This window comes from Artemia sp. Qi Xiang Cuo, chromosome 9 (assembly GCF_049724085.1).
Source record: "Artemia sp. Qi Xiang Cuo chromosome 9, ASM4972408v1, whole genome shotgun sequence".
Lineage (NCBI taxonomy): Eukaryota > Metazoa > Arthropoda > Branchiopoda > Anostraca > Artemiidae > Artemia > Artemia sp. Qi Xiang Cuo.
This window is the reverse complement of record NC_142802.1, coordinates 75,129,866-75,152,534: the sequence shown is the minus strand read 5'-3', so window position 1 is coordinate 75,152,534 and position 22,669 is coordinate 75,129,866. Positions and strand designations below refer to the sequence as shown.

The 22,669-nt window shown below is 33.3% G+C and overlaps 1 protein-coding gene across 3 annotated transcripts in view; it reads left to right on the top strand.

The window, feature by feature from the left end:
- Positions 1-22,669, top strand: part of nAChRalpha4 (nicotinic acetylcholine receptor alpha4) — a 327,885-nt gene that overhangs the window by 259,166 nt on the left and 46,050 nt on the right. For all 3 annotated transcript variants that reach the window (XM_089094869.1, XM_089094868.1, XM_089094870.1), the window contains one exon: positions 7,684-7,960. In XM_089094869.1, the coding sequence (XP_088950995.1) occupies positions 7,684-7,960 (277 nt within the window). The remainder of the gene's footprint in view (positions 1-7,683; positions 7,961-22,669) is intronic.

Here is a 22,669-nt window from a genome sequence, read left to right as displayed (position 1 = left end):
TTTAATCTGTCTTTTAAAATTATACTATAAGCAAATGTAATTAAGAAAACGAAAACAGGTCATTTATCTGAAAGGAAAAGAAACAAGAGTGGAACCCCAACAACGAGCATCAATGACTGTAAAATGTTGCAGAGATGAAAAGAAACCCTATAAGTACCATCCATCGAGACAAAAAGGAATGAGGAAAAAAGTAAGACCATTCTGCCTGTGTGTGTGTGTGTCTGTGTGCGTGCGTGCGTGAGTGGGTGTGTGTGTGTGTGTGTGTGTGTGTGTGTGTGTGTGTGTGTGTGTGTGTGTGTGTGTGTGTGTGTGTGTGTGTGTGTGTGTGTGTGTGTGTGTGTGTTTGTGTGTGTGTGTGTGTGTGTGTGTGTGTGTGTGTGTGTGTGTGTGTGTGTGTGTGTGTGTGTGTGTGTGTGTGTGTGTGTGTGTGTGTGTGTGTCTGTGTGTGTGTGTGTGTGTTTATGTTTGTGTCTGTGTGTGTTTGTGTTTGTATTTGTGTTTATGTGTTTGTGTGTTTGTGTTTGTCTTTGTGTGTGTGTGTGTGTGTGTGTGTGTGTTTGTGTGTTTGTGTGTGTGTGTGTGTGTGTGTGTGTGAAAATATATTCTTGAGGAGGACACTCTCCCATAACCCTCGGGCAAGGGTTTTAAGTTATGCCCTGAGGGCATAACTTAACATGTTGGCACAATGTATTATTTATTAATTTTTTCCTTTAGAGCAGGGCACTTCGTATCGAAGAAGTTGCCGTAGAAACTTTGAAAAGGGCTCATTCAATTGGAAATTGAAGGGGCTTGTGCCCTTTTTAATAGTCAAAAGTGATTGGATGGCAAATAACAACCCTTTCACGCCCACCATTTGCCCAAACACATCCAATCAAAAATTTGAGATAGCCATTTTGTTCATCGTAGTTGATTTCCAGATAGAAATTATATTTTGTAGGAGGACACTCCCCCACAGCCTTCAGAGCAAGGGTTGTAAGGGTTGTATGTCCTGGGGGCATATAAGGTTCTTATAGAACGCGTTGTCGTAACTTTAAAAAGGGCTCATTCGATTAGAAATTGAAATGGCTAGTGCCCTTTTTAATAGTCGAAAGTAATTGGAAGCCAACTAACACGCCTTCCACGCCCACCATTTCCCTAAATACATCCAGTCAGAATTTTGAGATAGCCATTTTGTTCCACGCAGTTGTAAGTTCCAGAAATTATACCTTTGAGCAGGATACTCCCCCCAAAGTCTTCAGGGCAAGGGTTATAAGTTATGCCCTGGGGGCATATAAGTTTTTATTGAAAATTGGTCGTAGAAACTTGAAAAAGGGCTCATTCCATTGAAAATTCAAAGGTCTAGTGCCCTTTTTAATAGTTAAAAGTGATTTGAGGGCAACTAACCCCCGTCTCTCGTACCTTTTTCCCCCAAACACATCCAATCAAAATTTGTAGATAGCCGTTTTGTTCAGAATTGTTGATTTCCAGATAGAAACTATATTTTTGAGGAGGACACCCCCCCACAGCCCTCAGGGCAAGGGTTGTAAGTTATTCCCTGGGGGCATATAAGGTTTTTATAAAACGCGTTGTCGCGAAAACTTCAAAAAGGGCTCATTGGATTGGAAACAGAAATGGCTAGTGCCCTTTTTAATAGTCGAAAGAGATTGGAAGGCAACTAACACCCCGTCCACGCCCACCATTTCTCCAACCATATCCAATCAAAATTTTGAGATAGCCATTTTGTTCCACGTAGTTTAAAGTTCAGGAAATTATATCTTTAAGCAGGACACTCCTCCACAGTCTTCAGGGCAAGGGTTATCAGCTATGCCCTCGGGGCATATAAGGTTTTTATTGAAATCTTTTTTTTATGGAAAAGGGCTCATTCGATTGGAAATTCAAAGGGCTAGTGCCCTTATTAATAGTCAAAAGTGATTTGAGGGCAACTAACCCCGCCTCTCACGCCCACCTTTTTGCCAAACACATCCAATCAAAATTTTTAGGTAGCCATTTTATTCAACGTAGTTTAAAGTTTTGGAAATTAGGCCTTTAAGGATGAAAACCCATCCCCCCACAATCCTCAGAGCAAGGGTTGTAAGCTATGCCCTTGGAGCATGTAAGATTTTTATAGAAAGCGATGTTGTAAAAACATCAAAAAGGCCTCATTCAATTGTAAATTGAAAGGGCTAGTGCCCTTTTGATAGTCAAAAGTGATTGAAAGGCAACTAACCCCCCTCTTACGCCTTCCATTTCCCAAACACATCCAATCAACATTTTAAGATATCCATTTTGTTCAACGTAGTCGAAAATTCTGGAAATTAGGTCTTTTAGGATGATAACCCCCTCAGAGACCTCAGTGCTAGGGTTGTAAGTTGTGCCCTTGGGGCATATAAGGTTTATATAGAAAGTTGTTGTAAAAATTTCAAAAAGGGGACATTTGTGTGTAAATTGAAATCTCCCTTTGTAATAGTCGTAAGTGACTGGAGAGTAATTGGCCCCCCTCTCACGCCCAACTTTTCCCCAAACACATCCAATAAAATTTTTAAATAGTCATTTTATTCAACGTAGTTGAAAGTTCTGGAAATTAGGTCTTTGAGGACGAAAACCCCTCCCCCACAGCTCTCAGCTCAAGAGTGTAAGCTCTGCCCTGGGACATGCAATGTTCTTATTGAAAGAGTTGCCGTAGACGTTTCAAAAGAGCTCCTTTTATTTGAAATTGAATTGAAAACTGTCTTTTTAGATAGTTGAAAAGGACTGGAGAGCAACTAACGCCCCTCTCACGCCCACCATTTCCCCAAATACATCCACTCAAAATTTTGAGATAGTTGTTTTGTTTAACGTAGTTAAAAGTTTTTGGAAATTAGGTCTTAGAGGATGACAACCACCCTAACAGCCCTTAGGTTAAGGGTTGTAATTTATGCCCTGGGGCATATGTGGTGTTTAAAGAAAGCACTGTCATTTCAAAAAGGGCTCATTCGATTGGAAATCGAAAGGCCTAGTGCCCTTTTTAATAATCAAAAGTGATTGGAAGGCTTGGCATTTTAATAGTAAAGATCGATGTGGGTATAATGTATTATTTTTGTTGTTGTTTAGACAAGGGCACTTCGTATCGAGGGAGTTGTCGTGGCAACTTCGAAAAGGGCTTATTTGATTGAAAATAGAAAGGGCTGCTGCCCTTTTTAATAGTCGAAATTGATTGAAGGGCACCTAATCCTCCTCCCACGCCCACCCTCCCATTAGCCCATTATGTTTAAAAACTAAATGTTGCCTTAAGATTAAATCAAAATGCACTGTGTTAATGCTAATTCCCAATAAGCTATCTCAGTAGTATCCCAAGAACGACTGAGGTTATTATGTTCAGACTTTCGGAGCTACTTCTGCTCTTAAAATTTAACCAAATCAAAATAGCGTAAGTGTTTCCAAATTAAACACTATGTAACTAAATTAAACACTACTATTTGTGTCCAGATTATTAAAAGGGTGTATGCTATTAAAAATTGCTGAAAAATTTTCTCCAGCATACAAATAGCAGGCCAAACTATAAAGTTTAAAAAAAAAGAAAAGATTTAAAGTATTATTTTCTTTTTCCCTGAAAGGACTATGTCAATATCAAACGAACAGAAATAAATCAAAAAAACTTTTTCCACGAAATAAATCAAAGAAAACTAAAGAACTCCATTAAACAAAAAATGAACAAATAAAATCATATAATCTACCAAGCGTGAAACTACCACAAATCAGTATCAGTAAATAAACGAAACCCAAAACGAACAGAAATTATAATAAATAACCGAGTCAATCTCAAAACGAGCAGAAATTAACATAAGTTTGGCTCAAAACCCCTGTGCCTTTCCAAGGCCAGAACAAAATTTGCGCTTTACTTAAAAAATACAAACGAGTGTGCATTGTTAGCTTAATATACATATACTGATATTTAGTAATCAAAATGTTAATATTATTTGATTTATTAAAGTTATAAAAGTAAAAACATTTAAATTTTTTTCAGTAAAGTAGAAACTTCAAAAGGGCTCATTCAATTGGAAATTGAAAGGGCTAGTGTTTTCGTTAATAGTTGAAAGTGATTGGAGAGCGACTAACCCCCCTCTCACGCCCACCATTTTACAAAACATATTCAATTCAAAATACCCCTCCTGCGCCCACCCTCCCATTTGCCCATTATGTTTAAAAACTAAATGTTGCCTTAAGATTAAATCCGAATGCACTGTGTTAATGGTAATTCCCAATGAGCCATCTCAGCAGTATCCCAAGAACGACTGAGGGTATTATGTTCAGACTTTCGGGGCTACCTCTGCTCTTAAAATTTAACCAAATCAAAAGCGTAAGTGTATCCAAGCTATCAAAGAAAGTAAACAGATTTTTTTTGCGATTGATATCAAGTTTTCCATTTTAGGTCAACTAGAGGAGTTATGAAACTAAATTAAACACTACTATTTGTGCCCTTTTTAATAGTCAAAAGTGAGTGGGGAGTAATTAACCCCCTCTCAAACCCACCATTTCCCCAAAAACATTCAATCAAAGTTTAGAGATAGCCATTTTGTTAAACGTAGTTGAAAGTTCTGGAAATTGTGTATTTAAGGATGACAAACCAAAAATAGTGCAAGTGTATCCAAGCTATCAAAGAAAGTAAACAGATTTTTTTGCGAATGGTATCAAGTTTTTCATTTCAGGTCAACTAGTGGAGGTATGAAAATAAATTAAACCCTACTATTTGTGCCCTTTTTAATAGTCGAAAGTTATTGGAGAGTAATTAACCCCCCTCTCACACCCGCCATATCCCCAAAAACATTCAATCAAAGTTTAGAGATAGCCATTTCGTTCAACGTAGTTAAAAATTCGGAAAATTATTTATTTAAGGAAGACAAAACCCCCAGAGCCCCAAGGTCAAAGGTTGTAAGTTATGCCCTGGGGGCATATAAGGTTTTTATAGATAGAGTTGTAAAATTTCAAAAGGGGCTCATTCAATTGGAAATTGAGAGGGCTAGTGCCCTTTTTAATAGTCAAAAGTGGTCGGAGGGTAACTAACCTTCCTCTCACGCCCACAATTCCTCCTAACACGTCCAATCAAAATTTTCAGATAGCTCTTTTGTTCAACGTAGTAGAAAGTGCTGGAAATTAGGTCTTTGAGAATGAGACCCCCCGCAGCCCTCAGGGAAACCCCTCGCAGCCCTCAGGGACACCCCCTTCAGCCCTCACTGCCATTCTTAATAGTTGAAAGTGATTATAGAGCAACTACCGCCCCTCTCACGCCCATCATTTCCCCAGACACATCCTATATAAATTTTGAGATAGCCATTTTGTTTAACGTATTTGAAAGTTCAGGAAATTAGGTTTTAGTTGATGACAACCACCCTAACAGCCCTTAGGGTAAGGGTTGTAATTTTTGCCCTTGGGGCATATAAGGTATTTATACAAAGCGTTGTCGTTTCAAAAAGGGCTCATTCGATTTGAACTCGAAAGGCCTAGTACCCTTTTTAATAGTCGAAAGGGATTGGAAGGCTTGACATTTTTATAGTAAAGATTGATGTGGGTATAACGTATTATTTTTTTTTTTTTTTTTTTTTTTTGTTTAGACCAGGGCACTTCGTATCGAGGGAGTTATCGTGGGAACTTCGAAAAGGGCTCATTCGATTGAAAATAGAAAGGACTGATGCCCTTTTTCATAGTCGAAGGTGATTGGAGGGCAATTAATCCCCCTCCTGCACCCACCCTCCCATTTGCCTATTATGTTTAAAAACTAAATATTGCCTTAAGATTACATCAAAATGCACTGTTTTAATGCTAATTCCTAATAAGAGCATTTCAGTAGTATCCCAAGAACGACTGAGGGTATTATGTTCAGACTTTCGGGGCTACTTCTGCTCTTAAAATTTCACCAAATCAAAACAGCGTAAACGTATCCAAGCTATCAGTAAACAGATTTTTTTGTGAATGGTATCAAGTTTTCCATTTCAGGTCAACTAGAGGAATAATGAAACTAAATTAAACACTACTATTTGTGTCCAGATTTTTAAAAGGGTATATGTTATTAAAAATTGCTAAAAATTTTCCTACAGCATACAAATAGCAGGCCAAACTATAAAGTCTGAAAAAAAAAGAAAAGATTTAAAGCATTATTTTCTTTTCCCATAAAAAACTATGTCAATATGAAACGAACAGAAATTAATTAAACAAACTTTTTCCACAAAATTACTTTTTCAAAGAAAAGTAAAGAATTCAATTAAACAAAAAATGAGCAAAAATAAAATCAAATAATCTATCAAGCGTGGAACTACCACAAATCAGCATCAATAAATAAATGAAACCCAAAACGAACATAAATTACAATAAATAACCGAGTCAAACTCAAAACGAGCAGAAATTAACATAAGTTGGGCTAAAAACCCCTATGCCTTCCCAAGGCCAGAACATAATTTGCACTTTACTGAAAAAAATACAAATGATTGTACATTGTCATTTTAATATACATATACTGATTTTTAGTAATCAAAATGTTAATATTATTTGATTTATTAAAGTTATAAAAGTAAAAACATTTGTATTTTTTTCAGTAAAGTGCAAATTGGGAAGGCATAGGGCTTTTGAGCCCAAATTAAGTTAATTTCTGCTCATTTCGAGTTTGACTCGGTTATTACGATGGTGTGGTAGCCTTCTAGCCCTTCTTATGTTGCAGTAGGCTGCTGGTGAGCAGACGATTTATGAAACCCACTAAGGGAGCTGAGAGGAGGAGCATACAGGAGGAGGATTATAAACCTTTAGTTAAGAGTTTGGACCATAAATATTACATTGGTGCCGTTTTATACTTCCTTGCTTATCCATGTTGGAAATGGCAGCAAAAGTGCCGTTTATAGTGCCTTATGGCCCTTAGTTAATGGTAGGACAAATAAAGAGCAAGTAGATGTGAGCAATAGATCTTAAAAGAGCCATTAAACTTTTCTCTACGGAGTTCTGGTAGCCTGAACGAATCAAGCAAATTTTTAGTTTACAAATCCCCAAAGCATGAAATAAATCTCCGAAACACGAAATGACAAGGGTTATAGAAACACGAAAAAGCAAGTTGAACAAGATACGCGAATATTTTGGGTAATGGAATCTAGGGACCAAAATCACTCATGGAAATGTTTCATGTAAACTTCCCTGCTGCGTTTCATGTTGAATCGCTTAATCCTGCTCTATTTAAAAATACTAAATATATTCAAAAATATTTTATATTAAATCTTTTAGATTGGATTTTCTTAGAAATATTTCTTCTACTATCTATTATACTATATTATATTGTGATTTACTTTACAAATTTCTTCCAGACTTTTTTTCATCTTATGTCTTTTCAAGTGAATTTACCTTAGAAATTTAGCTTGGTATTTGTATCATATTAATCTATTATTATTTTCTTTAAATATTTCTTCCATGCTTTCTCTTTATGCTGCATCTTTTAAAAACAATTTAAACGTTGCTGATGTTTTCTATTATATTACTATCGTATTATGGCATTACAATTATGTTATTAACTTGTTTAACAATTTATTTCAGGCTTTGTTGTATATCGCATGTTTTAGATTCAATTTAATTTATAACTATTTTTCATAATATTTTGTTATTATTATGCTTATGTTGACATATTATTTTTTTTATTGACTTTGAATATTTCATTTCCATATAGAAGAAAGTAACACCTATTGTCTATTTAAGAACACCAGATGGACACTTTTCACCGAACTGCCGAATCCATGGCTCTAGTGAAGTCTTGTCACCTCTACAGGTTCCCTTACCAGTTCCCCCTCCTGCGCGAATGCCTGAAGGTCGTTCAGAAAGTCCCTCTGAAGTTAGATATGTAGGATACTCATCTCTGTGCCCTGGGTCTGCCAATATACCTGGCGGGGGTAAATGTAATCAAGAGCTTCATCAGTCATGTTTTTGTGTTCGATTTATTGCAGAGCATACAAGACTGAAAGAAGAAGCAACAAAAGTAAGTTCATTCTTAATATAATTTAGTAAGTCCAAACGAACCGCTCTAGCTGAGTAGTTAGCTACTACAGTTGGAATCCTATGTCCTCGGGGATGGGGGTTTGATTCTCTGTGTCCTCAATTATTTGGTTTGGAACGAGAGTCTATGGTTTGACTCAGTAAGCTTATCCAGAATAGAACCAAATCCGAATGGATGTCTAGAGAAATTCGAGAAAGGTGATGAGGGAGGGTGCTTCAAACAATAGGATGGCTGGCCCCCAGCCCTCCATATTACCTCATCGCTAAAGGGCCAAATAATAGAGGTTATTACCGTCTGCATGGACTGTTAAGTTTGGAACCATATCCTTTACCTTTACCTTTGGAACAAGGATCTTTTTGACAAAAGCTTGCAAAATTAGGCTTTGTCATTTACTATGGCTAGTTTATTTGTGACTTGAGATCGTCTTTTCCTTTGCGGATTTGAATGTTTTAGTTTGTCAAATTTATCCCATTAATCACCCTAGCATAAGAAAAACAGTTTTAGTACCACAGACAGATGCTTCAATTAAAATATGGGCATGTGTATGCACTTGCCCAATCCTCTGAATTTTGAGAAACACCTTTTTTTGGTATTTTCATTGAAAAATGCCCTTTCTTTATGTTTCAGTGAAAAAAACGAAAAAAGAACAAAATTTTCCTCTCCTAGTTGTAGGAAAATATACTTTCACTTCGTCTACCCTACTTTTTGTGATTTGATACAAGAAGCCATTAAAACTTCAAATGGTTCAATTTTAAAAGACATTCTACAGAATAAATCCCTAGAAAAAATAGGCTGGAAAAAATGAAAAGACAATCCTCATTAGCTTCTTCTAAAGATCTTTGGAAACCACGATGACAGTTTCATCTTTGCGTGCCCTTAGCTGCCCTGCCTTCTGTGTTTGTTCAGGCTAGTCTATGTTTGTTCATACTCAAAATTCTTAATGCTACTTAAATTGTTATTTGCATAGCTTTCGAGCTAAAAGTTTCTTGTGTAAGTTCAAGAAATTCAGCATTAAGTCTGAGTCACCGAAGCCGGTGTTGGCAATAACCACCAACTTAGAGCAACCACGAAGATTGCGATGTTGGGGAACACTGATCACACAGTGAAGTTTTTCGAGGCCAGTGGTTTTTTTTTCTCCTGTCACACATTCCTCTTGTGTAGCATTTAAAGTGGGTTTTTTGAAATACCACACTGCCTTTCCATGATGTACAAATAACAGTTGAATTGGGTATAAATAGGATGTTTATCTGTTGATGACTATCGCTGTGTATGTGATCGAAATATCCAGAATTTTTATCATTGTTTTTCATTGTCTAATAAAAGGATTCATCCCTATTTGAGCTGTTATTTGTGCATCATGTATCCTTTGAATTTCTTTACGATTGATCCTTTACAGTACAAATTTTCTGAAAGCATAAAAAAATATATTTAGAGCTTCAAAAATGTTGTTATCTCCTAGTACATAGTTGAAAGAAATTTTAAACATCAGCATTTTAGTTAAAAGAGTTCTAACAATAAATATTATGTATATTCTGATTGATTGATCAATCGAACTCAATTTACCTGAATCTTGAAAAAAACTGAAGTCAATTCAAATTTTTAGGTTATAATATTAATGTTAACCACAATATATATATTTAAAGTTTTACAACTAGCGCATTTAATCATTTAGCCGAAGAAAGGAAATAAATTCATCAACAACAAAACTAGCATTGTCATCTTTCTGTCAAAAAGCTGGTGGTGAATTAACCTAGAGTGGCTAGACTCACAGTAAATCCAGGAAAAGTAAACCTATAAAGAAGACAGTGAGTCCGCAAGGCGCAGTTTTCGTTCTCCCGATACACTGCGCTTGGCTGAGAGTGCTATGTGTGATTTGTCAGTAACCAAACTTTCCAATATCAAAGAAATATGGGTTGATATGACCTTCAAAAATATCATGTTATCAGGTATGGTTGTAATCGATGGAATATTTGATAAAAAAAAACCTTAATCAAAAAGTAAAAATACGGGTCGTTGAAAGTTTTCTAATCGTGTCTATGAAACTAACAGATTCACTTAGCACCATTTGAATTTAATTTTCATCTGCAAGAAATGTGAAAAAAGCATAAATTTCTTAGCATTATAAATAAAATTAAATAATAGCACTCTTATAAATTAATGTTAACGGGCCGGTGGCACAAATAAGCTCTAATAGAATATTATTATCGGTTCAAAAAGAGGTCAACTAAAAATGAACTAGGTCCCACGCGAAATTTTGTTATATTTGTTACTTTGATACCTTTGAGTGAATTTTAGTAATGACAAGTAACTAAAATTGAAAACAATACACTGGCCAACAATTGTATATACCAATGCCATTTCCCCACTTAAAAATACCAACCAAAAAAAGTACTGATACAAAAAAATGAAGGAATTTCAATTTGAATTATTTCCGGTTTAAGATTTTTCTAGTATATTTAAATCCTGTCTGGTCCTTCTTCGTCCTCCTTAATTAATTGACCATTATCCTTGAGCTCCATAAGCTATTACAGTGCTTTATAACTACGGAAATTCCCTATGGAAACTTACTACGCATTATTCACACACATCTCTCAAACTCTCAGGAAAAAAATCTAGGTGTGATTATGAAATGTGAATCTTAACAGAAATAGAATCGAGGGTACCAATCATTAGATTGTAGGTAGGAATAGTTGTACTTTTAAAATTAAGAGGAGGGACACTTTTGGTGTTTTTTTTTCAGTGAAAATACCAAAAAAAGGAGCTTTCAATGAAAATATCAAAAAGAAACTTATTTTCAAAATATAAGGGGCATACTCCTAACTTTTCAGTCCTGTGCATGATATGGAGAGTATATTACTAATATTAAAATTTCTTATTTTGCTTTTGTGATGCAGCAAATTCCTTTTTTTTAATGGAGATCTAAAGAGTTCAGACTTTTTTTTATGACAAAATCAAGTTACAAACTAAGTCGTTTAGGTCTTTTGAAGTTATCAACCATAATGTAGTTCAAAGTCATTGTTTTTATGAAACATTCAACAATTAGCTATTAGTGCATGGCTCTGAATCTGTAATCTCAACAGACGAAGATATAACTGCTACAATCAAATTCACACTATTAAATACTGCTCCTTTAGGCCAGTGTTTATTCGTGTAGTTAACTGTGCATTTTTTCATTTAACTTACATCCTTGATATATTTGAGACAAATATAGCAACCCAAAACATGATATCAGAATTCAGTCTTGGTCCAGATGAAAAATATAATAAATTGCATATGGCGTTGACCTTTCTGCCAATCAGATTTCTTCCAATTTCCAACCCCACTTATGGAACAAATATGAGATGTTTAACATTTGTCTTGATGAGCAACAGTGAAAAAAAAGTACTAACGATAAATTTGTAATACAAGCTAAGTGAAATTTTATTCTTGTTTTTTTGAACGTTAACTCACCACAAATATATAAAATTTAGTATGATCGTCGTATATTACCGAAAAGTATTAGCTAATCTAATTATTTTGTTTCTATAGAAGGAGAATAAAATATTAAATTTTATGACAGTATAACGTGTGGTCATAGGTTGAGTAGTGCAAAAGAAACAATCTTCTTTTAGCATACAATGTTCTGCTTCTATAAAAAGACAATTTGGAGTGAGATTTAATGACGTGATTTTCGATATGGTCTTAAAACTTTTATTTCGAATATAATATTCAAGACAAAAGAGCCTACTTTGCAAGTCTTTTGTCTAACAAAAATCCCAAAATCTGCCACTACATTGTCGCTTTGTAGAATGAGAAAAGATTAAATAAAAAAACAAGTTATTTTAATTGAAAGTAAAGAGCGACATTAAAGTTTTAAAACGAACAGAATTTATGCCGTATATGAAAGGGGCTATCCCCTTCTTAACGCCTCGCTCTATACGCTGATATTTGACTCTTCGCCACAACTCTACTTTTTAAAACAATAAAAAACTAAGCGTAAAATGTGAGGCATTGAGGAGGTATAATCGCTCGTAATGTTTGATGGGTAACACTAAACTTGATGAATCTCATATATTTGGAATCAGCAAAATAAGCTGATTCTTTTGTTGTATCTATTGATATTAGAATTCCGTTTTTTAGAGTTTTGGTCACAATTGAGCTGACTCGTTCCTTACTTGCAGTACGAGTAGAGATCTATGTTCCATTTCTACGATACTATGTTCCTTGGCACCTTTCCAAGGCAGATTACCAGACTGCCTATTGCTATTCATATCAATTGCACAAGGAATTTCACAAGAATATACACTACAGTTTGACATTAAAATTGTAAAAAGCGAGCAAACCTATAAAGTGGTTAAACACGTTTTCAACCAGATGGGTTTTTGAAGCACATTCAGCATAGCATGTTTTATTTTTTATTTTTTTTTTTGGCGATTGTCAATTTTTATTTTTTAAGCAGTGGAACGATAAACAAATAAGTCATATCTTTAAAAAAAAGTGAAGATGGAGCATTTTAATAAAGTGTGTTCACATGACAATGTTATTGTAGCATTGAATGCCGACAAGGAGTGGGGGGGGGGGATGATGGCAGCGAGGTGTCTTAGAGTACTTACAGTGGTGTACTGTGGGCCGAATTGCTTGGGAAAAACCCCGAATGAATGAGTTGAAATAAAATTTTTAATGGGGGGGATGGGGTGATGTCAGCAGGGTGTCTTAGAGTAGCTGTAGTGCTCTACTGTGAGCCGCATTGCTTGCGAAAAAACCCGAATGAATGTGTTGAAATAAAATTTTTACCTAGAAATGTCTGAAAAGTGTTTTGGGGGAGATGGGTGACTTGAAATATAATTTTTTAACTAAAAATGTCTGAAAAGTGTTTTGTTGGTAGATACGGCAATGCCAGCCGGCTATCTTAGAGTGGTTATAGTTTGATAGTTTGGGGCGTATTGCTTGCGAAAAACCTGAGTAGGTGACTTGAAAATAAAATTTTTTACGAAAAATGCCTGAATAGTGTTCTTGAGAAGATGGGTTGATGTCAGAAAAGTGTCTTCAAGTAGATATATTGTGATAATGAGGGGCATATTGCTAATGAAAAACCCAAATGAATGAGTTGAAATAACATTTTTCAACATGAAATCTCTGAAAAAATATTTTTGGGGGGATGGGTTGATGTCAGCGGGGTGTTGACCGTAAACTCTAGTTTTATGTAAGAAAATTATGGAAAATACAATTCTCTGGTTCAAATGTGAAACTTAAGTCCATTTTTGGATCGACGAATCAAACTTTTGCCGTAAAATCTGAACTAATAAGGTTTTTTGACCGTAAACTATAGTTTTTTGTAAGGAAATTACGGAAAATACAATTCGTTGGTTCATAGGTGAAACTGAAGTCCAGTTTTAGATCGAAAAATAAACTATTTCTGTAAAATCTGAGCTAATAAGGGTTATTGACAGTAAACTCTAGTTTTTTGTAAGAAAATTACGGAAAATACAATTCTCTGGTTAAAATGTGAAACTTAAGTCCAGTTTTGAATCGAAAAATAAAACTATTGCCGTAAAATCTGACCTAATAAGGGTTTTTGACCGTAAACTCTACTTGTTTGTAAGAAAATTACGGAAAATACAATTCGTTGGTTCATAAATGAAACTTAAGTCCAGTTTTGGATCGAAAAATAAACTATTTCTGTAAAATATAATCTAATAAGGGTTTTTGACCGTAAACTCTAGTTTTTTGTAAGAAAACTATGGAAAATACAATTCTCTGGTTCAAATGTGAAACTTAAGTCCAGTTTTGGATCGAAAAATAAAACTATTTCCGTAAAATCTGAGCTAATAAGGGTTTTCGACCGTAAACTCTAGTTTTTTGTAAGAAAATTATGGAAAATACAATTCTCTGGTTCAATTGTGAAACTTAAGTCCATTTTTGGACCGAAAAATAAAACAATTTCCGTAAAATCTGAGCTAATAAGGGTTTTTGACCGTAAACTATAGGTTTTTGTAAGAAAATTATGGAAAATAAAATTTGTTGGCTCATAGGTGAAACTTAAGTCCAGTTTTGGATCGAAAAATAAACTATTTCTGTAAAATCTGAGCTAATAAGGGTTTTTGACCGTAAACTCTAGTTTTTTGTAAGAAAATTATGGAAAATACAATTCTCTGGTTCAAATGTGAAACTTAAGTCCATTTTTGGATCGAAAAATAAAACTATTTCCGTAAAATCTGAGCTAATAAGGGTTTTCGACCGTAAAATCTAGTTTTTTGTAAGAAAATTATGGGAAAAACAATTATCTGGTTCAAATGTAAAACTTAAGTCCATTTTTGGATCGAAAAATAAAACTATTTCCTTAAAATCTGAGCTAATAGGGGTTTTTGACCGTAAATTCAAGTTTATTGTAAGAAAATTATGGAAAATACAATTCTCTGGTTCAAATGTGAAATATAAGTCTATTTTTGGATACTCATAATGATTAGGACTGATGGGTCTAACTCAATATTTTTTTCATAAAAACAAACTTTTTTTTTTTAACTTCGAAATTATTCAACTTTATTTATTTTTTTATTTTTGATTTTTTTGTACGTATCTTAAAATGATAAAATGTGCTAACGGCTCTAACAATTGTACTCTATGATTGCTCAGAGACACGATGTGGCTTTCCCACTGGTAGTCTATGTCCGGTTATCGACACTACCTAGTCTATTGCATGTATAAAATCAGTATTTTTTACGCAGTGGAACGATAAACACATAAATCATATCTTTAGAAAAAGTGAAGTTGGAGCATTTTAATAAAGTTTGCTCACATGACAATGTTATTGTAGCATTGAATGCCGACAAGGAGAAGTATTTAAACTATGAAACAAGTACAAGTGGTAGTACTATTGGAAATGTATGGATACATTGTCATGACAGTAAGGAATTAAATTTCTTTGGAGTACAGAACAAATTCAACTCTTATGTTGGTGGATATGCGAGATTCAGATCTCCAGAGATGATTGCACTCAAAGAGAATGCCAACATAAAGACAATCGTTGATGATAGAGGACAACTCCTTGCTACTGTTGGAGGTAACACATTACCTACTGATACATCAAATCGTCAGCTTTCGGGTATTAGCATTCAAAGGAAGGTCAAAAAAAAGGAAAGGACGACTTTTTTACTAATATTGTTAACCGTATCTTGTCTACGTGCTGAAACTGTTACCTGTATAAAAATAATGTGATAATAGACAGTGAAATTACCAGGAAAATATAAATGGCATTGGCTGAAAATATCTCTATGGAATATAAAGAAGACTCTATGAAAAACAAAGCACCAGCAAAAGTTACTGCCATTGATCAAACAGTCAATGAACCAAATAATACCAAAGACGGAAAGCATATTGAGGCTGTTGATGACACACCAGTAAAAATTGTGTATGACTCAAAATGGAATAATGATTATTCTACTGATTACGAACTAAGAGAATACAATAGCTACAATATCAAGAGTGAACATGGTGAACTATTTTATGGAACAGATTCAAAATGTTCAAAGTTGACCATTGATATTAATAATGTTTCATAATATATTTTTGTATTAATATTCTACATAGCATTATTTCATTAAAAATATATTATACATTACATTGTTACGTGTTCATTATTATTACAGTAAGCTAGCATGTCAAACGTTTAGAATGTCTATTAAAACATCGGAAATGTAAAAAAAGGAATTTGCATACATCTATTGTCAGACACATAGGATAACATTGACAAAATCTAGGTATCAGAATGAATAAATTCTTAATCAAAATCCGTTGTTGCATATGTCATTATGTTATTCTGAAAAAATTGTGAGTAAGTAAGTAAGTAAGTAAGTAACAAACTCTTTCTTGAATTCACCTCTTGGATACACAATACGGAAATTTAATTCAGGAAATTATGAAAAAAAAAAAAATTCTTTATTAACATTCATTATCGATTGAAGTCGCTTTCTAGACAGACAATACAACAATTTCACAAAATCTAAGTATAAGAGTGGTTAAATTCTATATCAACATCCATTTCTCGGATACATAGGAAAAAGTTGACAAAATCTAAGTGTTAGAGTGAATAAATTTTTTTTTATCAACATCCTTTGTCAAATACATCGGATAAAATTTACAGAATCTAAGTGTCTGAGTGAATAAATTTTTTTTATCAACATCCTTTGTCAGATACATCAAATAAAATTGACAAAATCTAAATTTCAGAATGAATAAATGCTTTAACAACATCGTTTATCGGATATTTCTGATAAAATTGACAAAATCTAATTATCAGAGAGACTAAATTCTATATCAACATCCTTTTCTCGGATACATAGGATAAAATATCGGATAAAATTGACAAAATCTAAGTATCATATTGATTAAATTCTATATCAACATCCCTTTCTCGGGTAAATGGGATAAAATTGACAAAATATAAGTATCAGAGTGAATAATTTTTTTATCAACATCTTTTATCAGTTACAACAATTATAATTAACAAAATCTAAAGATCTGAGTGAATAAATGCTTTTTCAGCATCCTTTGTCAGATATGTTGAAAAAAATTGACAAAATCTAAATATCAGAATGAATAAATGATTTAACAATATCCTTTGTCGGATATGTTGGATAAAATTGACAAAATCTAAGTATCCGAGTGAATAAATGCCTTATCAACATCCTTGAAATACATTATCAACATCATTTGTCTGCTATATCGGATAAAATTGACAAAATATAACTATCAGATTGATTAAATTCTATATCAACACCCCTTTCTCGAATACTTGGGATAAACTTGACAAAATCTAAGTATCAGAGTTATTAAATTCTATATCAAAATCCCTTTCTCAGATACATGGGATAAAATTGACACAATCTAAGTATTAGAGTGAATAAATGCTCTATCAATATCCCTTAAATGCATTATCAACATCAAATGTCAGATACATCGGATAAAATTGACAAAATCTAAGTACCAGAAAGAATAAATTCGTTTTCAAACTTTTTATCGAATAAATCAGATAACAGTCATAAAATCCAAGTTCTATTCATTTTGACTTCATGCGTCCTTACGTTGAATTTAGGTTAGACCGGTTATAGATGGCACTACACCTGCTCAGACACACAGTCATAGTGAGAGAGATATTCAAAAAGTTGAGTTAATTTAAGTTCACTTAGAGTGGCCAAACATGTTTTGGAATAAGCCAACACCCGCCCAGACACACAGGCAAAAAGTATGAGAGAGATAAAAACACATACAAATACGTAGATTTAGACACAAAAACTGAGAAAGACATGGAGTGTACACCGCGCCGGCGCAAACATAGTGAGAGAGACACACAAAGTCGACATAGCTATATTTCATTTTTTAAGGTTAATTTAGACTGGGTTACGTGCGCGCACGTAGCCCAGTCTAAATTCCAGTCACTATGACTGTGTGTCTGAGCGGGTGTAGTGCCATCTTTAACCGGTCTAACCTAATTTTAACGTAAGTACGCATGAAGTCAAAATGAATAGAACTTGGATTTTATGACTGTTATCTGATGTATCCGATAAAAAATTTGAAAACGAATTTATTCTTTCTGGTACTTAGATTTTTTCAATTTTATCCGATGTATCTGACATTTGATGTTGATAATGCATTAAAGGCATATTGATAGGGCATTTACTCACTCTAATACTAAGACTTTGCAGATTTTATCACTTCTGACTGAGAAAACGATTTTGATATAGAATTTTACGACTCTAATACTTGGACTTTGTCAACTTTATCCAATGTGTCCGGGACACGGAAGTTAATATGGAATTGAATCAGTCTGATACTTGGATTTTTCCAATTTTATCCGATATAGCCGACAAATGATGTTGATAATGCATTTCAAGGATGTTGATAAAGCATTTATTCACTTTGATGCATAGATTTTGTAAATTTTATCCCATGTATCCGAAAAAAGGATGTTGATATAGAATTTTATAATTATGATGCTTAGATTCTGTCAATTTTATCTAAAATATCCAACAAAGGATGTTGTTAAAGCATTTATTCACTTTGATTTTTAGATTTTTTCAATTTTATTAAACATATCCCAAACATGATGCTGAAAAATCATTTTTTCACTCTGATATTTAGATTTTGTTAATTATAATTGTTGTAGCTGATAAAAGATGCTGATAAAAAATAAATTCTTCAGTCTGATACTTAGATTTTGTCAATTTTATCCCATGTACCCGAGAAAGGGATGTTGATATAGAATTTAATCAATCTGATACTTAGATTTTGTCAATTTTATCCCATGTACCCGAGAAAGGGATGTTGATATAGAATTTAATCAATCTGATACTTAGATTTTGTCAATTTTATCCAATATTTTATCCTATGTATCCGAGAAAAGGATGTTGATATAGAATTTAGTCACTCTGATACTTAGATTTTGTCAATTTTATCCGATATATCCGATAAATGATGTTGTTAAAGCATTTATTCATTCTGAAATTTAGATTTTGTCAATTTTATTTGATGTATCTGACAAAGGATGTTGATAAAAAAAGTTATTCACTCAGACACATAGATTCTGTCAATTTTATCCAATGTATCTGAAAAAGGATGTTGATAAAAAAAATTATTCACTCTAAGACTTAGATTTTGTCAACTTTTTCCTATGTATCCGAGAAATGGATGTTGATATAGAATTTAATCACTCTTATACTTAGATTTTGTGAAATTGCTGTATTGGTCTGTCCAGGAAGCGACTTCAATCGATAATGAATGTTAATAAAGAGTTTGTTCAATTTTTTTTCATATTTTCCTGAATTAAATTTCTGTATTGTGTATCCAAGAGGTGAATTCAAGAAAGAGTTTGTTACTTTCTTACTTTCTTACTTACAATTTTTTCATAATGACATAATGACAAATCCAAGAACGGATGTTGATAAAGAATTTATTCTTTCTGATACCTAGATTTTAACAATGTTATCCAATGTGTCTGACAATAGATGTATGCAAATTTCTTTTCTTACATCTCCAATGTTTTAATAGACATTCTAAACGTTTGATATGCTAGCTTACTCTAAGAATAATGAACACATAACAATGTAATGTATAATATATTTTTAATGAAATAATGCTATGTACAATATTAATACAAAAATATATTTTGATACATTAGTAATATAAATGATCAACTTTGGACATTTTGAATCTGTTCCATGAAATAGTTCACCATGTTCTCTCTTGATATTGTAGCTATTGTCCTCTCTTAGTTCATAATCAGTAGAATAATCATTATTCCATTTTGAGACATACACAATTCTTACTGGTGTGTCATCAACAGGCTCAATATGCTTTTCGTCTTTGGTATTATTTGGTTCTTTGACTGTTTGATCAATGGCAGTAACGTTTGCTGGTGCTTTGTTTTTCATCGATTCATCTTTATATTCCATAGTGATATTTTCTACCAATGCCCTTTCTATTTTTCTGGCAATTTCACTGTCTATTATAACATTATTTTTACACAGGAAACAGTTTCAGCACGTAGACAAGATACGGTTTACGATATTAGTAAAAGAGTAGGCCTTTCTTTTTTCGACCTTCCGTTGAATGCTAATACCCGAAAACTGACGATTTGATGTATCAGTAGGTAATGTGTTACCTGCAACAGTAGCAAGGAGTTGTCCTCTATCATCAACGATTATTTTTTTTTGGTATTCTCTTTGAGTGTAATCCTCTCTGGAGATCTCAATCTCGCATATCCACCAACATAAGAGTTGAATTTTTTCGGTATTCCAAAGAAATTTAATTCCTTACTGTCATAACAATGCATGCACACATTTCCAATAGTGCTACCACTTGTACTTTTTTCATAGTTTAAATAATTCTCCTTGTCGACAATCAATGCTACAATAACACTGTCATGTGACCACACTTTATTAAAATGCTCCATCTTCACTTTTTTAAAGATATGACTTATGTGTTTATCGTTCCACTGCGTAAGAAATACTGATTTAATACATGCAATATACTAGGTAGTGTCGATAACCGGACATAGAATACCAGTGTTAAAGCCACATTGCGTCTCTGAGCAATCATAGAGTACAATTGTTAGAGCCGTAAGTATATTTTGTCATTTTAAGATACGTACAAAAAAATAAATAAATAAAAAAATAAATAAAGTTGAATAATTTCGAAGTTTAAAAAAAATAGTTTGTTTTTATGAAAAAAATATTGAATTAGAACCATCAGTCCTAATCATTATGAGTATCCAAAACTGCACTTAATTTTCACATTTGAACTAGAGAATTGTATTTTCCATAATTTTCATACAAAAAACTAGAGTTTACGGTCAAAAACCCTTATTAGCTCAGATTTTACGGAAATAGTTTTATTTTTCGATCCAAAAATAGATTTAAGTTTCACATTTGAATCAGAGAATTGTATTTTCCATAATTTTCTTACAAGAAACTAGAGTTTACGGTCAAAAACCCTTATTAGCTCAGATTTTACGGAAATAGTTTTATTTTTCGATCCAAAAATGGACTTAAGGCTCACATTTGAACCAGAGAATTGTATTTTCCACTATTTTCTTACGAAAAAACTAGAGTCTACGGTCAAAAACCATTATTAGCTCAGATTTTACAGAAATAGTTTATTTTTCGATCCAAAACTGGACTTAAGTTTCACATTTGAATAAGATAATTGTATTTTCCATAATTTTCTTACAAAAAACTATAGTTTATTGTCTAAAGCCCTTATTAGCTCAGATTTTACAGAAATAATTTATTTTTAGATCCAAATCTGGACTTAAGTTTCACCTATGAGCCAACGAATTGTATTTTCCATAATTTTCTTACAAAAAACTAGAGTTTACAGTCAAAGACCCTTATTAGCTCAGATTTTACGGAAATAGTTTTATTTTTCGATCCAAAAATGGACTTAAGTTTCACCTTTGAGCCAAGGAATTGTATTTTCCATAATTTTCTTACAAAAACTAGAGTTTACGATCAAAAACTTTTATTTGCTCAGATTTTAAAGAAATAGTTTATTTTTCGATCCAAAAATGGACTTAAGTTTCACATTTGAACCAGAGAATTGTATTTTCCATAATTTTCCTACAAAAACCTAGAGTTTACGGTCAAAAACCCTTATTAGCTCAAATTTTGCAAAAATAGTTTATTTTTCGATCCAAAACTGGACTTAAGTTTCACCTATGAGCAAACGAATTGTATTTTCCATAATTTTCCTACAAAAAAACTAGAGTTTACGATCAAAAACCGTTATTAGCTCAGATTTTACGGAAATTGTTTTATTTTTTGATCCAAAAATGGACTTAAGTTTCACCTATGAACCAACTAATTGTATTTTCCGTCATTTTCTTACCAAAAACTATATTTTACGGTCAAAACCCCTTATTAGCTTAGATTTTACGGAAATAGTTTTATTTTTCGATCCAAAAATGGACTTAAGTTTCACATTTGAACCAGAGAATTGTATTTTCCATAATTTTCCTACAAAAAACTAGAGTTTACGGTCAATAACACTTATTAGCTCAGATTTTACAGAAATAGTTGATTTTTCGATCCAAAACTGGACTTAAAATTCACCTATGAACCAATGAATTCTATTTTCCGTAATTTTCTTACAAAAAACTATAGTTTACGGTCAAAAACCCTTATTAGCTCAGATTTTACGGAAATAGTTTTATTTTTCGATCCAAAAATGGACTTAAGTTTCACAATTGAACCAGAGAATTGTATTTTCCATAATTTTCTTACAAAAAACTAGAGTTTACGGTCGACTCCCCGCTGACATCACCCCATCCCCCCAAAAATATTTTTTCAGAGATTTCTTGTTAAAAAATGTTATTTCAACTCATCCACTTGGGTTTTTCACTAGCAATTTGCCCCCCACTATGACCCTATAACTACGCGAAGACACTTTTCTGATATCAACCCATCTCTCCAAGAACATATTTCAGACATATCTCTTTAAAAATTTTATTTTCAAATTATCTACTCGGGTTTTTTTTAAGCACTACGCCCCAAACTATCACACTATAACCATTCTAAGACAGCCGGCTGGCATCGCCCTATCCACCAACAAAACACATTTCAGACATTTCTAGTTAAAAAATTTTATTTCAAGTCACCCATCTCCCCCAAAACACTTAAGACATTTCTAGTTAAAAATTTTATTTCAACTCATTCATTCGGGTTTTTTCGCAAGCAATTCAACCCACAGTAGAGCACTATAGCTACTCTAAGACATCCGCTGAATTCACCCCATTCCCCCATTAAAAATTTTATTTCAACTCATTCATTCGGGTTTTTTCCCAAGCAATTCGGCCCACAGTACAGCACTATAAGTACTCTAAGACACCCCGCTGCTGTCCCCCCACTTCTTGTCGGCGTTCAATGCTACAATAGCATTGTCATGTGAACATACTTTATTAAAATGCTCCATCTTCACTTTTTTTATAGATATGACTTATGCGTTTATCGTTCCACTGCGTAAAAAATAAAAAAGGTCAATTGTCAAAAAAAAAGAAAAAATTAAACATACTATGCTGAATGTGCTTCAAAAAGCCATCTGGTTGAAAACGTGTTTGACCACTTCATAGGTTTGCTCGCTTTTTGCAATGTGTAGGTCAAACTGTAGTGTATACTCTTGTGAAATTCCTTGTGCAATTGATATCAATAGCAATAACCAGTC